This window comes from Salminus brasiliensis, chromosome 14 (assembly GCF_030463535.1).
Source record: "Salminus brasiliensis chromosome 14, fSalBra1.hap2, whole genome shotgun sequence".
Taxonomy (NCBI): Eukaryota; Metazoa; Chordata; class Actinopteri; order Characiformes; family Bryconidae; genus Salminus; species Salminus brasiliensis.
The window spans coordinates 9079720-9096307 of record NC_132891.1 but is presented as its reverse complement, the minus strand read 5'-3'; the positions used below and the strand labels follow the sequence as shown (position 1 = coordinate 9096307).

Here is a 16588-nt window from a genome sequence, read left to right as displayed (position 1 = left end):
AATTAAGGGTTTTAAAACGAGTTTGTCCTGCTTTTGTTGAGCAACTGTTTCTACAGTCCAAAGAAGAAGGCTTTCTACTAGATTTTGAGGCACTGCTTTGAGGATTTGATTGCATTCAGCAACAAGAACTTTAGTGAGGTCAGGATGTTGGATGATCACCAACCCAACGCATCCCAAAAGTATTGTATAGAGCATCACATTACTCCAGAAAACACAGTTCCACTACTTCACAGCTAAATGCTGGGGCCGTTATACCCCTCTAGTCAAGGTATAAATAGGTTCATGTTCATCTACTACAGAGAGTCCTGTTCTTTAAGCAATACTTCTCTACAGGTACTAGACATGCTGCCCACTAGAATACACTAGAAGAGCGTGCCCACATACATTTGTTCTGAACAGGGTTACACATCACTCCGTTTTCCAAAAAAAAAAAACAACAACTATAGAATAAGGAATATGAATTCTATGGGATAAGCCCTTTTATGATTAGAGAACACACCAGGTGATGATATAGGATACATATTTGTGAAATAACAACAAATACAGATTTTTTTAAATCGTCCCCAATTGCCGCCCACAGTGAGGTGTTTATTAGGGCTGTTGGAATGACACCACTGCCCTGCTGATGCTCCTGCTTATCTGTTTCAGGGATTTCCTGTGATATGGCCCTCTCCAGCTGTGAGGCTGAACTAAAGCAGATGCTGCTCAACCCACACGGGATTCCCTCACCATCGAAAACAAACATGCGCACATACCAGGTCCCACCACAATAATGCTCAGTTTATCAGTGCCACACGGAGCTGCTCTAGGCTTTCCCAAACGGTGCAGCTGTATGAACATCTTACACCTTCAAAAATACAGGTGTCTGGAGCAATATCATAGAAGAAACACTTTTCTCTTGAGTGTGAAATACTTTTAAACTGCCAAAGAGGAATGTGTACACCAAGTGAAGTTCTTTACACTTACACATCTCTATTAAAAACACGGTTCTATATAGAACCAAAAGTGGCTCTTTTATGGCATCGCTCAAAGAACCATTTGAAGAATCTTTATTTTTAAGAGTGTACTCCTATGACTTGTAGGCATTAAAGTGTTATTAGGTATTAAAGTGAATACTGGTGTATGATGCTGTCTCGAGATATTGATTTTATCATATCATGATGAGCTCAAAAACAGAATTGATGCATGATGATATGGGAAACATATTGGTTCTGTCGACAGAAAAACAAAAATGGCCGCCAGGTGTTTGGAATTGACTCTTTTTTTTTTTAAAACAGTATTTGATTATGTAAATTTAATAAAACTATTCTTAATATATCTGCATCTTGGTCAATATACTGTATTTGCATTTCTGTAAAAATAATAGTTAATAGGTATTAACCAAAGATTTAGTATCTACACTGATCAGCCATAACATTAACACCAGTGTAAGGTGAAGAGAAAAACATTGGTTATCACCTGCAGGACAAATGAGCTAAAACTCTCACAGGAACCAAACTGTAATGGCTAGTAGACTGGGTCAGAGCATCTCCAAAAATCAGGCAGGTCTTGAGGGGTGTTGAAAAGGTAAAAAGGCTACAGGGTCATGGGCATTATGCAATCCATGAAAGCTCCACCTTACAAATTGTAGGGCCTGCTCTTAGCGTCTTGGTGCGAGATACCACAGGACTCCTTCAGAGGTCTTGCAGAGTCCATGCCTTGAATTGTCAGATCTGTTGTGGCCACAAAAAGGGAGACCTACTCAATATTAGGCCTGTGGTGCTAATGTTATGGCTGATCGCTGTACACTGGCATCAACATTGAATCGCAAATAGCCCCACCTTTGAGAGTTTTGAGAGAAGCCTTTACATATAGACAAGTTTAAAAAATGAGTGCTAGGAGACGTAGTCTCGTAGCTTTTACACCAATGACTGCATCTTGAAGGACCATCTGTGAAGATTCTCAAGTTTGTGGATGACACCACCGTGGTCAGTTTCATTTCCAACATTAGCAACCACCTGTTGCTAAACCCACAAATTTTTTTTGAAATGGTTGTGGACTTCAGACAACCCAGCCATGCCTTTGTGGTGTCTACTGTGGAGTCACTCAAGTTCCTCAAGTTCACTACCATATCCAAGGACCTGAAGTGGGAGGGGAACACATAGTCTCCATAGCCAAAAAAGTACAGCGGAGGATTTTCTTCCTAAAGCAGCTGAAGAAATGCAACCTGCCACAGGCCCTGAAGATCCAGTTCAACACAGCAATCATCAAGTCTGTCCTCACATCATCCATAACCACCTGGTTTGGATCGTCTACCACACAAGAACGAGCCAACAGACCATCAGGTGCACTCTGCCAATGCTTCAAGACATAAGCCTATATACCAGCAGGGTCACGACGTGTGCTGGCAAGATTATAGCTGACCCTTTTCACCCTGGACATCACCTCCTCTCAACGGTTCCCTCAGGTAGAAGACTCAGGACTATCAAAGCCAGCCCTTTATAGACATGCTCAAAAATGTTCCCCTAAGCTGCTGGCCATATTAACCATGGTGGGCCCTCATATTTTAACTCCACAGATCCTTACTGTAACATTAACATACTGTAAATAACAGTAGATTTTCTGTTACCATGTAATTAACTACATGTGTAATTGTGTAATTACATATACAAAATAATGCAATATCATTATACAAATGTACAGCAACACAACAATAACCTGCACTGCATTTTATCTAACATGTCAGTTTCATTTTGTAGGTCACTGAGCCACACACACCGTGTTTTAAAGAGCCATGTGTTTGGGTGCTTGACACCGCCCTGGCTCCTCCAAGCTGCAGGTTTAGCAGGGTATTAACAGATTTCAGCAGATAATGACGAAGATTTGCAAGAGACTCCTGTTTATTAAACTACTACTGAAACCTTTAGCTAGAATATATGTCAGTAGTGAAAGGATTAGTGGTGTTTATTTGTGCTGGGGAACAAAGTAAGGTTAGCTATGGTCTGATAAATGAGGGCCGTTCAGAAGGAACATAAAAGCATTCGATCACCATAGCCCACAAGTGAAGGCGCACTGAGTCCACTCCAAGCGCATCATATCCATCAAACAAAAATAACCGACCTCGTAAGGTTAAGAGCATTGCAGCAGAGCTCTTTCACAGTCATTAGTCACAATAGATTTTTGCCAGCTCCTCAGCAGTTCACTTACTGTCTTGGACACTTCGATTTCTCTTTCATCTCTGCTTACACGTTACGCATTTACAGTAATCGATCTGAGATTTTACTGACATTGAAACACGACCACTGCCTATTACTGTAAACAAAGGCCTCTTTTCCACTGCAGGGCCGAATGGTGCATGGTGAGCATGGAGGGTCAGCTACCACTGCGTTTGCACAGCTACCAGGCTTGTCCAACATCACTATCACAGCGTTAGTGCAGCCCAGCTCCCAGGCTTACCCAACATCACTATCATGGCATTAGCACGGCCCAGCTCCCAGGCTCACCCAGCATCACTATCATGGCATTAGCACGGCCCAGCTCCCAGGCTCACCCAACATCACTATCATGGCATTAGCACGGCCCAGCTCCCAGGCTCACCCAACATCACTATCATGGCATTAGCACGGCCCAGCTCCCGGGCTCGCCCAACATCACTATCATGGCATTAGCACGGCCCAGCTCCCGGGCTCACCCAACATCACTATCATGGCATTAGCACGGCCCAGCTCCCGGGCTCGCCCAACATCACTATCATGGCATTAGCACGGCCCAGCTCCCAGGCTCACCCAACATCACTATCATGGCATTAGGATGGCCCAGCTCCCGGGCTCGCCCAACATCACTACCATGGCATTAGCACGGCCCAGCTCCCGGGCTCGCCCAACATCACTACCATGGCATTAGCACGGCCCAGCTCCCAGGCTCGCCCAACATCACTACCATGACATTAGCACGGCCCAGCTCCCAGGCTCACCCAACATCACTACCATGGCATTAGCACGGCCCAGCTCCCGGGCTCGCCCAACATCACTACCATGGCATTAGCACGGCCCAGCTCCCAGGCTCGCCCAACATCACTATCATGGCATTAGCACGGCCCAGCTCCCGGGCTCGCCCAACATCACTACCATGACATTAGCACGGCCCAGCTCCCGGGCTCGCCCAACATCACTACCATGGCATTAGCACGTCCCAGCTCCCGGGCTCGCCCAACATCACTACCATGGCATTAGCACGGCCCAGCTCCCGGGCTCGCCCAACATCACTACCATGGCATTAGCACGGCCCAGCTCCCGGGCTCGCCCAACATCACTACCATGGCATTAGCACGGCCCAGCTCCCAGGCTCGCCCAACATCACTATCATGGCATTAGCACGGCCCAGCTCCCGGGCTCGCCCAACATCACTACCATGACATTAGCACGGCCCAGCTCCCGGGCTCGCCCAACATCACTACCATGGCATTAGCACGTCCCAGCTCCCGGGCTCGCCCAACATCACTACCATGGCATTAGCACGGCCCAGCTCCCGGGCTCGCCCAACATCACTATCATGGCATTAGCACGGCCCAGCTCCCGGGCTCGCCCAACATCACTACCATGGCATTAGCACGGCCCAGCTCCCGGGCTCGCCCAACATCACTATTATGGCATTAGCACGGCCCAGCTCCCGGGCTCGCCCAACATCTCTACCATGGCATTAGCACGGCCCAGCTCCCGGGCTCGCCCAACATCACTACTATGGCATTAGCACGGCCCAGCTCCCGGGATCGTACAACATCACTACCATGGCATTAGCACGGCCCAGCTCCCAGGCTCACCCAACATCACTATCATGGCATTAGCACGGCCCAGCTCCCGGGCTCGCCCAACATCTCTACCATGGCATTAGCATGGCCCAGCTCCCGGGATCGTACAACATCACTACCATGGCATTAGCACGGCCCAGCTCCCGGGCTCACCCAACATCACTACCATGGCATTAGCACGGCCCAGCTCCCAGGCTCACCCAACATCACTATCATGGCATTAGCACGGCCCAGCTCCCGGGCTCGCCCAACATCACTACCATGGCATTAGCACGGCCCAGCTCCCGGGCTCGCCCAACATCTCTACCATGGCATTAGCATGGCCCAACTACCGGGATCGCACAACATCACTACCACAGCTTTACGACAGCCCAGCAACTGGGTTCACCCAACATCACTACCGCAGCGGCCCGCCTCGCTTAGTAGTAACTAGCATTAGCTTCAAACACTTACAAATAAACTGCAGGGTTTCTGTATCAAACGTTGATGTTTAACAGCTGTGCTAGACTATGTTCATGAGTGACTGATGATCATCTTTTATGCCAATACCATAGCGCTATCTGCATGCTGAAGTCGACACAAACAGTCTTGTTTAAGTGGATTCAACATCATTTGGCAAACTGCATCTATACAATGCTGCTTGTCAGGGTTCGAGACGAGTGTGGTTTATGCATGCAGATTACACAATGCTAACAGATGAATTTCGGCTTCAGTAAGTCAGTCTAGTGTTAGCTAGCTAGCTACATTAGCCTCATAGTTGTAGTTTAAGACTAAAGAATGAAACTTTGGCATAATTATTATGAGACGCTGTGCACTTTCTAGTCATGCTTTAGAAATACAGGAAATGGAAAAGACACTGTAACCGGTCTAACAGGTCCGCACCAGCGTGGAGAGGTACGACACAGCCTTAGTATCCATTTGACCCTGCAGTGGAAAGGAGGCCAAAGTCTCAGGCCTGGAAAGTAAAGAAGCACTGATACAAAGATCAGTACAAAACTCAAGACTTTAGAACCAGGACCAGATCAGAAACATTTTATGTTAGTTTGCACCTTTTATTAATGAAAAAATATTAAATGACGCATTGGTGTATCACAATAAAAACACTATATCACGATATTGATATCACAATTTCTTTTCCGATACACAATATTTATCACAATACATGTAATCACAGACTAAAACATCAGTAACAACATATTCTTAAAAACTACCATTCAGGTCCTCTCCCATACTGGATACAGTGACTTTTATTCAACATCTGCTGATTAAATTATCTAATTACTAGTAATTATCCAGTCTAATTACACTGTTAGTAATGAAAAATGCAGCTGATCAGGGTTTATTAAGCACTAACAATATCCTCGCTATGCTTAGAAAAGCATATTGTTATCACAATAACAAAATTCATCCCAATATGATATAATATCTTCATAATGTCCAGCTCTACTATCGACTTATCGTACAATATATGGACAGGACCTTAATAATTTTTGCTGACCTCGATATTGCCCATTGTATTTACTTAAAGAGAGCCCATTAAGGGGAATGATAAGGTATGTTGATTAAAATCTGTGGTTTTGTTTTATTTATTTAGGATATTTAAACATTTTTTAAATTCTAAAATATAATTATAAAAATACAATGATAAAACTGTGTATCTCAAATTGGCATCTTTACAGGACAAGAAACGTCATTCTGGAGCATTTCTATTGGAGCACAAAAGAGAATAATTGGGACCCTTGTTCTGGACATGCTCATCTATTATACTCATGTATTGGAGATATTCTGCTTCTTTTGCATGAACCCAAACATTTTGTGCCAGACTGAAGGCCGTGGTGGTGACTCTGTGGTTATAATGTTGGGTTATTGATCGTTTGATATGCATGTCTGTTAAGTGGCATTCAAACTATGTACTGTGTGTGTGCAATCTTTTCTACTGAATTAACCATATATTAGGAGGATTGTACAAGGAAAATAGTTAAACCCTTGAATGCCAAAAGGCTTTTTACACACTTAGGTGTATTGATCAGTAACTACAGGTACTTCTGTACAAACTAGTGGGGCTGTTCTTTGGTAACAGAAGTTTATAATAACACTTTCGGCCCAGCAACGGTCCTTGTATGCAAACGTATATAAGAATATAAAAATGCATTACAAAAAAAAAAAAAAACAAAAAAAAAACATACACTGCCTTGGTTTCTGTAAAACTGAAAAACCAGTATAAGAATATATATATATATATATATATATATATATATATATATATATATATATATATATATATATATCATTATGCAATCTGGCAACCAATCATTGCCGATTCTTTTTTTTTACTCCAGTAATTATGACAGCCCTACTTCCTCTTTATGAATCCACACAAATGTGAAACTCTTCAGCAAAACAAAACATCCACAGTGACCCCGCTGAACCCGGAGAGTTGGACTTTGAAGGACAAACTCAGTGTTTGTTCATGCAATCGGCCTTTTGCTCTGCAAGCCCCACTGTGCAGCCGAGGCTGGGAAAGACAACAAAATGAATGCTGGGAGTCAACTGCGTCGCACTACCAGGGAAAGCCAGTTCCTCACGCAAGGTCACGCTGGGATGCGGGTGTGTGACGTACACGCGTGTACCACGTCTCTGATGTTTTAAAAGGGTCTGATGAAAGTCTAAGATCACAGACACGAGGCACTGAAAAACGCAAAGCAGCATCTACAGTGCATAAATGGAGGCCGACACTTAAGCACGCTTCCTACAACATAAACAAAGACATCCCCATTACTGCCACAAGTACACACGAGTCCGCTATAGAAGTAGGCCTCCTACGGATAGAGTGGAAGAGAGCGAGGCCAAACTCATTCAGAATGGACATTGAGATTCATCACCACTTCCGTAGAACTACTCCTACTCCTACCTCGAACACAAAAATAGAAAGAGAAGTCACTCGAGTCGCTGTGTGAGATGCCATCAATGAAAACGGTGTGCAATTATCTATATTATGTGCAGTTTGCTTTTATATATTTCAGGGGGACTGATAAAAACACTGCTGAATTTGCAGCATGGATGATGCCTTACATCCACACAGACATTTATTATCGCTGTGCTAATCGAAATTATGTGCTAACTACAAATCAATGCTGAAATAGCAAATTATGCTGGAAAAAATCCAGTGAGCTTCCTGTTGTCGTTAAGCCTTAATGTAAAGAATAATTCCACAACATTAATTAAAGGTGACATTTGTGAACTTCTTTCGTTTCTGAAGCTCAGCGGGTAATGTTAGGTCTGCAAAAGCTTGTGCCTGTTCAAGGGGCATGTTTTGTTGAAAATTTAATTAAGGAAACAATAAAATATATATTTTTTCACATCTCAACACATTCAGAAAAACATTTCTATTGTCAAAAATAAAAATCACTAATACAAACACAGCAGTAGCACTTTTGCTGATCTGAAAAATTACTTTGCACATTATTTGTTTTTAATGTTGACAGGAAAAATATATTGGAGTTTTATTTAGATATTATATTAGCAGGGAAGTTCATTAAATCTTTATTGTCCTCATTGGTAGCTTGCAAATATATAAAATAAGCTCACGCTACATGTAAAAGCTGATTTTTTGGACGTTTGATAATCTGGTTATTGAGGGATTCATCACTGAATAATCAATTCTTCCTTTCAATAATCAAAAATTATTTAACATAAAAAAAAGCTGCTTGTAAAAGATGAACTACCGATACTGCACCAATCCAGCCTTTTCAGTTTCGGTACATTAACTCATACCAGTACATTAACTTTGCATATTGGTCGATACCCGATACCAGTCTGATACCATTGCTGAATTAATAAACCGTATACCTCACCATGTGGGAGAGACTTAAGGCATCAGGATTGACTTCAACATTACTTTATATAATATAACAAATGAACACATAGATATAAATGTACTAAATTGCCATTTGTCATTTATTTATTTGCACATTTAGTGCAGTGTCCCACCACCAAATTAAAGAGAAAGGATCGGTTCCATGGATCAGCCTAATTATCCGATACCCAATCCAGCTAATTTTGTTAATATCGGGACCAATATCCGATCCTAATATCGGATCGGTGCATCCCTACATAAGTATTTATGTTTAGTGATCAAAAAGACATCATTAACTAGCTAACAATAAATTACAACTTCATACACATACCTGTGCAGATCAAACAGACAGAATACGTCCAGTGTTGAGCAATTTGGTGGCTTTTACCCAGTTCACTAATTCAGTAGAGACAGCTCTGTCTAACAGACCACTCCCACTACATCTACTGTATATCACTGTCCCATCTCCTGAGTGGACACTCTGACTTAATGAGTTTGTAACAGGCCGTACTAAACAATTAATAATCTGCCAAATGTATTACACAGGTTGATCCATGCATACTTAGGCCTGTAATTGAAACCTAAAGGGCCCCATTATCTAATTTTCCTTTGGCAAACAGGGACCACTTCATTTCACATTATATCCCCACCTAATATGTCTGTGCAGTAACCCCACATTAACTGACCACATCAGCCAGCTACTGGACTGCTTCTGAATGGATGTTCTTACAAATGCAGTCACTGTTGCAAAGATGGAAGAACAGGCTGATTCCTAAATTGAACTATGCAGGATCCACCAGCCTGCTCATTCTCTTTCAGAAAAAAAGACCTGCTAAATGTACCTGCAAAGGTACAGCAATGTCCTTAAAGAGTTTTAAATGTACACTCTTTTATTTTTTCCCAAAGGAAATGTACGCTGTCAAGCAAAAATCCTGTACTTTTTGATATAATAGGAATCTGACAGATGTTCTTTACACTCTGTGAAACGTTGATGAAGACTGAACCAATAGAAATGCTCCAAAAAAGACTGAGAATAACATCTTTGGACATTGATTTCCAATAAATGTTTTTTTTTTGTTCTCCTGTAAAGCAGTGCCTAATGTTTATCTGCTCCAGAGAGTCTTATTCTATGGGCAGCACTTCTTTACAGAGACTAGACAAGCTGAAGTTGAAGGGGCACCCTAAAACATTTGGGCATATTAACAGCTATTCATTTCCCACAAGTTTCTGTACTAAATTCTCATATATTTAGGTCAGCAGTCGTAGGATTAAATAAAGCATTAATAAAGTTAATAGGTTTGCACTGAGCGTTAATGAGACCATTTCTCCCGAGTCCTCCTACTCTGTTCTAAAAGAATGGCTCAGACGTCTGACACAGCCTGCAATAAGATCTAGCTTGTTTTGATTGGACTTCTCGTAAGGGAATCAGACAGCGAACACAGTGCCAGAGAGGAAGCCCAGTGCTTATTTACTTTCCATGGACTTTAAATTCTCCTTTCATGCTAATGGGCAAATGCTAATTTATGGAGATGATATCATGGATGGCAAACATAAAGCTAAAAAAATCACAGTATCTCAATATCGTACTGTTGACATACCGCTCGGCCCTACTCTTGAGGGCCACCCCCAGTGACAGCACTGTATCCTGCAAAATACCATTTTTTGAACTACTAACAATGCGAAGGTGGCCAACAGGCATCTCCCAGTATGAGTATGAGGCTGAGGCCACATTAACAACCTTCACAATGGTCTGGAGCAAAGCCGGCTCATATCAAGGTAAAGTAATGGAAAGGTAAGACTTTGGATTACTAAAGGATCCCTAAGAAAACTAAGGTCACCCCAAATATTGTAAGTGACACTACAAGACACTACAGGACCTCTATAGTGCTGTATAATAAATACCTGTATAATAAATAGAGCGCCGGGCTGTCGATAACAAGGTTGTGGGTTCGATTCCCGGGCTCGGCAAGCTGCCACTGTTGGGCCCTTGAGCAAGGCCCTTTACCGTCTCTGCTCCCCGGGCGCTGGAGTTGGCTGCCCACCGCTCTGGGTGTGTGTGTACTCACTGCCCCTAGTTCACTAGTGTGTGTGTGTGTTCACTACCACAGATGGGTTAAATGCGGAGGACACATTTCGCTGTCCACCTTTACCTTACCTTTACCTTTTTACTAATATGTAATAATACTAATAATACTATATAATAATATTGTAATCTGTATCCGTCCAAAATTGCTCTGAATTTGATCAGTATTTTGAAGCTCTTCCTCTGGCTCTTCGAAATTGGTCAGGATTTGTCTTCTCCGCAAGTTTCCTAACACCGTCCACAATGGGGTGTTAAAATCTGGTCTGGACATCACCTGAACCTCCTCAGCCCTCAACCCACTCCGTCACCTGATGAGTGGTGTAGCATCTGTCATTGTATTGCTGGGGCCTATCAAGTCCTTCTTGGTGGTTCTCCGCCAAATAAGCAGAAGACAGACATGTTGTCCAATAACATGTCATATAAACATCTGAGCAAGACCTCTATATGATACTACTCCTGTCCTCGGTACATGCACGCTGTCCTACAGAAAACTACAGTACAGGGTCTGAATCTACTGCAAGGACGCCCTGAACTTCTAATCACAGCAGACAGGAACAGGGATAGAAACCAGCCACCATATTTGTTCCAGCAGACAATCTGTGGTGTGACAGGAATGACAAATTGAGCTCTGTTGTGGTCCATGTGGCTGCTGACCACACTGAACGAGACATGGCACCACAGTGGCCACAGAAACAGGCTTCCGGGGCTGCCTAGAAAGCAGGTGCCAACCACTGCCCACGAGCCTGATTACACAGGCCGTCCTGACAGGCTTGACAAGCCCGAAGCACACATGGGTTCAGCGAGCAGCGAGGTCTAACTTCACTTTCAGTTCCACCTTAAACGGACACTGGTGCGCCTCGCTGCGCCCCTGCGCAGGTGCCAGAAGGACTCTGCTGCTGCACCATTTAAGGTGGACCACATAATTCGCCTGTGAAGCCAACTTCAGGTTCGCCGTTACAGCACACACACACACACACACACACACACATCGAGATTCTTCATGCTCACCCGAAATCCTGATCCATGGACTTGAAGAAGAATTTGTAGCTGCTGGTGGGCCGGTTGCTGAGGACATTTTTGAAATCCGCGAGCGTGACTTTGTCCGGAGAAACGGTCAGCTTGACTAAATAAGGAGTCTCTTCATCATCGATGTGATAGATTATTTTTGTCTCCGCCATGAGTGGGCTCTGGCTAGATGGTCTGGACAGTCATTGACAACGACACGGAGGGCGTACAGCAGTGGCGAAAATACCCAGCATATGTCTGCAGACCGCGGCTAGGAGGAGGACGCGGAGCTGTCCGAAGACATGGCTGTCAGTCTGTTTCACGTAGGGAAGCAAATAACCTCTCCCTTGGCGGAGTGTGAGATCTCAGACATAGTCGAGCCCGGTCCGGCGTCAGTGAGTCTCTCGGCACGGCAGCTCGGCTCGCCTGGTGGAAAACAGGAAGGGAAGGGATCGGCCGTGCGTTTGTTTTCCCACCCGTTTTCGGCGAAGTCCCGCCTTATCGCGAAGCGATTGGCTAGTCGCTCCGCTTCCCTGCCCTATGATTGGCTGTTGGTTCATATTCTCGAGCGGGCAGCTTATCACGCTGTTCATATGACGTGTATTATATTTTAATCACGTATGTGTTAAAATCTTAAAATAATAAATACTAATGATAAAACACTATTTCTGGTGCGTGTTGTATTTTATAAAGTATTTTTCTGAATAAATCCACTCCCCGTTTATTCTCAGCGTATTTGTATAAATGTGTATATGTTTATTAATACGGTTATTGGTAAAATATTACACAATATTAGTGCATTAGTACTTTATAAAAGCCATATTAAAAGCCCTATACTAAATTTTAAAATGACTGGTTAATTACTGGTTCTATTGCCTTAAATATATGATCTGTTAATTCTTTGTTTATTTATATGTATTGTTGTATATATATAAACATGTGTATTAACTGATGAAGTCGCACGTGTTACATATGAGCGACGAACAGAAAGGCCAGCTAAACCACGTTAAGACCACATTAGGTGTTGTTGATTTTTCAGTGGCAAAAAATGTGAAAACATCGAATTTGTTTATTAAACTCTCTGATATTTATAGACATAATCATTACTGAAATAAAACCATGTGGGTGGATTCACTTGTGAGTATGGACTGCTTGCCAATCCCAATACAGGGGGCAGGTGTTGTCGGAATACGGGTGGGTTTAAAATAACGCCTGAGAGACTGAGTTTAGGAGTTCTGCTCAGCGATTTTTCGTAGGGGGCTGCTGCCCTCTAGTGGTGCTCATAAAAAACTGCATGAAATATTTTCAGAGTAAATTACAATATGGCTTTTCTGCTCCAGAGGTATGATAACAATCTTTTAAAAATATGACTGTTTTATGGCATCACTTTATACGGTCACAATTCTTCCTCTTATTATTATTATTATTATTATTATTATTATTATCTGACCCTTAAAAATATAACAGCTTATAACAGCTTTTACTATAGTAAAAGCTATAAACTATTTATTAATGAAAGTATATGGTTAAAAAATGTCGTGGATTAATCTGCTGATTTTCAACATTTTTTTGTTTGTTTGTTTGTTTCATTGCATTTTCTTTAAATACCAGTATTAAGAAAATGAGTGCATCGAAACGAGAAGAATTGAAACCACAGTTCATGTGTTAATAAATGCTGGATCATTAAATTACGCAGAACTATCACTACTTTTACTTGAGTTTGGGTCAAGGATACTCCACCCACCTCTATCCCACGAAAGGTCGACCACTGGTAAACCTTCAGGACAGAAAGGCCGGATTACAGGTGTCTGTTTTTAAGAGCACCGCTAGGGGGCAGAAAACTACTTCCAAAAATCTGTGAGCAGAACTCTCCCAAACTCTCAAAATCTCCCAGGTGTTATTTCATACCCACCCGTATTCCAAAAACACCTGCCCCCTGTACCGGGTGGGCATGCTGTCCATATGTATTCTGTTTATTCGTGTTTATGGTAAATATACATGTGTTTTAACCTAAAATATAACACATAGATATGATCAGCGTGATAGCCAATCATAGGGCAGGAAAGGGGAGGCGACTAGCCAATTGCGTTGCAGGAGGCAGGGCTTGAACAGTATACAGTAAAATAACAGTCATGTAGCAGCACACCCACCTTCGAATTAGGTGGACACCTTAAATGGTGCAGCAGAGACCTTCTGGGCCTGCTCAGGGTCACAGAAAATGTGTAAGACGCAGATCCAGACACTGTCGTTTTCTAAAGGACTCTACTTAAACGTACAGAAGCACAGAAGGTAAAATACACCAGCAGACGAAGTAAAAGAATTGCTCAGATGTTTGGGGGCGATTCTTTCCCTTACTGTCACTCTTGGTGGATGGAAAATGGTCTATATCACTGATGATGAAGAGACTCCTTCATTAACCAAAGTTTGGAGTGGCTGTGTGTCAGTACCTGAGTTCTAACAGCAGGGGGCAGCTCTTCCTTACTGCAGTGTTCACTATGCCAGTGACTCAGTATCTCACACAGTGCAGCTTCTGTGCTTTTACTGAACACTTACTGAACCACAAAGTACTTACACTGGAAGGAAGTTAGGTTGTATCAAATTCATAGACGATAATCCATAATCAATAGTTAACTAGAAGCAAAGCTGCTTTTTGAACTGTGAAGAAGCCCAGTGAAATACTGAATACTGAATACTTAAGGTCACTCCCTGTGGTTTCCCATATTGGCCATATTGAAGCCTAAAGAAGGACTCAGACAGGTACTGTTCTTCAGCACAAACCTTCTACCTCCAGTCATTTAAAACTATAGGTAATAACAGAAAATGAACGTTGCATTTCTATATAATCTTCATATCTATTATAATATAATCTACTGTATATATCAATGTCAGGACAACACCATTTTTAGAGGTAGTTTTTAGAGCTGCCCTTGATGTAGTTGTTTTTTTTTATCAATATATTTATTAGGTTTTCATGCCATTACATCAAAATTACATATGACATAGATCCATCTGTATGCATCTGTATACATTCCCCCACTCCAAACAAGTAGTGCCATAAAACATCAAGTACATGACACAGAGCTATGAATTATTATATATATATAATAGGGGTTTTTTTTTTAATGACCCAAAATTACTTGGTAAAGTTACAGTTCGTAGAAATGAAGCAATGATACCCTGTACTGTTTTAATCACTTTTTAAGGCAGAAAATTATGCTTTCCGTAATTTTTTTTAATTCAGTTATTCAGATTTATCTGAGCAATAAGAGTCCATTTGTTTAGACAAAGATACACAAACGTGTCAGCCCCTTGGTATCTACCTATCCCAGGGCGATTCCGAGCCGCCCCCCACAGGCCCAAATAAGGACTTCCGCCTAATTTCCGTTCATGTGTTTGGTCACTTGTATCGGTTCATGATTCAGTTTGTTTGGTTCATGTGTTTCACCTGGGACTGGGGGTATTTAAGGAGCCTCCACACCGCCATTCGGTGTTGAGAATTGTATAGTTTTGAACCTTGACGTCACTCGAGAGGTTCCCCCCATGACTGGAGGTGTGTTACGGTCAGCTTCAGCTCGGTATCCACAATTCAGGAGCAGGTCACCCTGCTAACCACGTTATTAGCGAGGCTCGCTCGCTCACTGTCAGGATTCACTGGCTACCCACGTCCCAGCAAGGCGACCCACGCTCGCAGCAGCACGCTGCTGGTTCCCCAGCTCTCCTTGTCCTGTTATTGAGCGCTGCTCTAGTGCCTGCTCAGCTCCAAATTCCTCCCAGTCCCAGGTCTGTTATGTTCGCCCTTTGTGTTGTCACGTTTCGCACCTCTCAGTGCTGCTCATGTTTTTCGTACTCTTGGTGTTTTATGTTTGTTTGTTTAAATAAATGCCCTTGCATTGGATTCCATCTCTACAAGGGTTCGTCCCATCTTGGTCTGGCCTAGCATGCCATGACAAAACGTTTATGTAAATTGCAGTGGTTTTTGTTTGTGAATGTGTCCCTTTAACCATTTCTAAAGCTCTAAAGCACTGAAGCTATAGTTCTTCATAGAACCAAAAGTGGTTCTTCTGTGGCATTACTCCTAGAACCATTTAAAGCACCTTTACTATTAAGAGTAGCTCAAAAGGTAGGAATTACTTTTTTGAAAACGCATTCTTGTTACATTTTATTTCATTAGTGTTAGGCCCTCAGGGGCCTAATACTGTTTGTGTATGGATGTTGCAGAATGTAGAAAAAGGCATATCCCTCACATTAAAGGCACAAAGCCTAAGGTTATTATTCAGAGTGTGTCATTTAGCACGATTTACAAGATTAGACTACTTGGGATGGTTTGGAAAGCTGATACGACTCAATTTAGAGAAAAGTGTCCTCATCACTATACATCACTCCCCACTGGTTTCAGATCAGTCCCTGTTGCTTTGCTTTTAAAGGTACAGAGAATGTTTATTGTCCTTATACTGATACAGTGCAGTAGAATTCCTCTCTTTACATGTCGCAGCTGAGAAAGCCGGGGTCAGAGAGCAGGGTCAGCACCCATGGAGCAGAAGGATTAAACCCTTAAACAGGCTATGGACCGCAGGCGAGCCGAAAGTGTTATTACAAACGTCTATTAGCAAATAACAGCCTCATTAGCTTGTACAGAAGTCCCTGTAGTTATTGAATAATACACTGTATTGTGTAATATGCCTTTTCTGCTTTAAAGCTTAAGGTTAAGCTGCAGAAGTGGTATTGGAACCCACAACCCTGTGGTCAATAACCCAGCACTCTATTAGTCATAAAGTACTTGTGAACACTGTAAATCTGTGAAATTTAGGTCTACCTGAAAACACTTTACCTGTATTAAAGGCAAATAGACCAACCTGAG

At 42.5% G+C, this 16588-nt stretch overlaps 1 protein-coding gene across 2 annotated transcripts in view; it reads right to left on the bottom strand.

Annotated features, from left to right (window-relative positions):
- dvl1a (dishevelled segment polarity protein 1a) overlaps positions 1–12184 on the bottom strand; it is a 46968-nt gene extending 34784 nt beyond the window's left edge. Inside the window, exon 1 of one of the 2 annotated variants that reach the window (XM_072696359.1) lies at positions 11734–12184. In XM_072696359.1, the coding sequence (XP_072552460.1) occupies positions 11734–11903 (170 nt within the window). In that variant the 5' untranslated portion in view covers positions 11904–12184. The remainder of the gene's footprint in view (positions 1–11733) is intronic. The other variant, XM_072696360.1, reaches the window with a different exon arrangement.
- Between the last annotated feature and the right edge of the window lie 4404 nt (positions 12185–16588).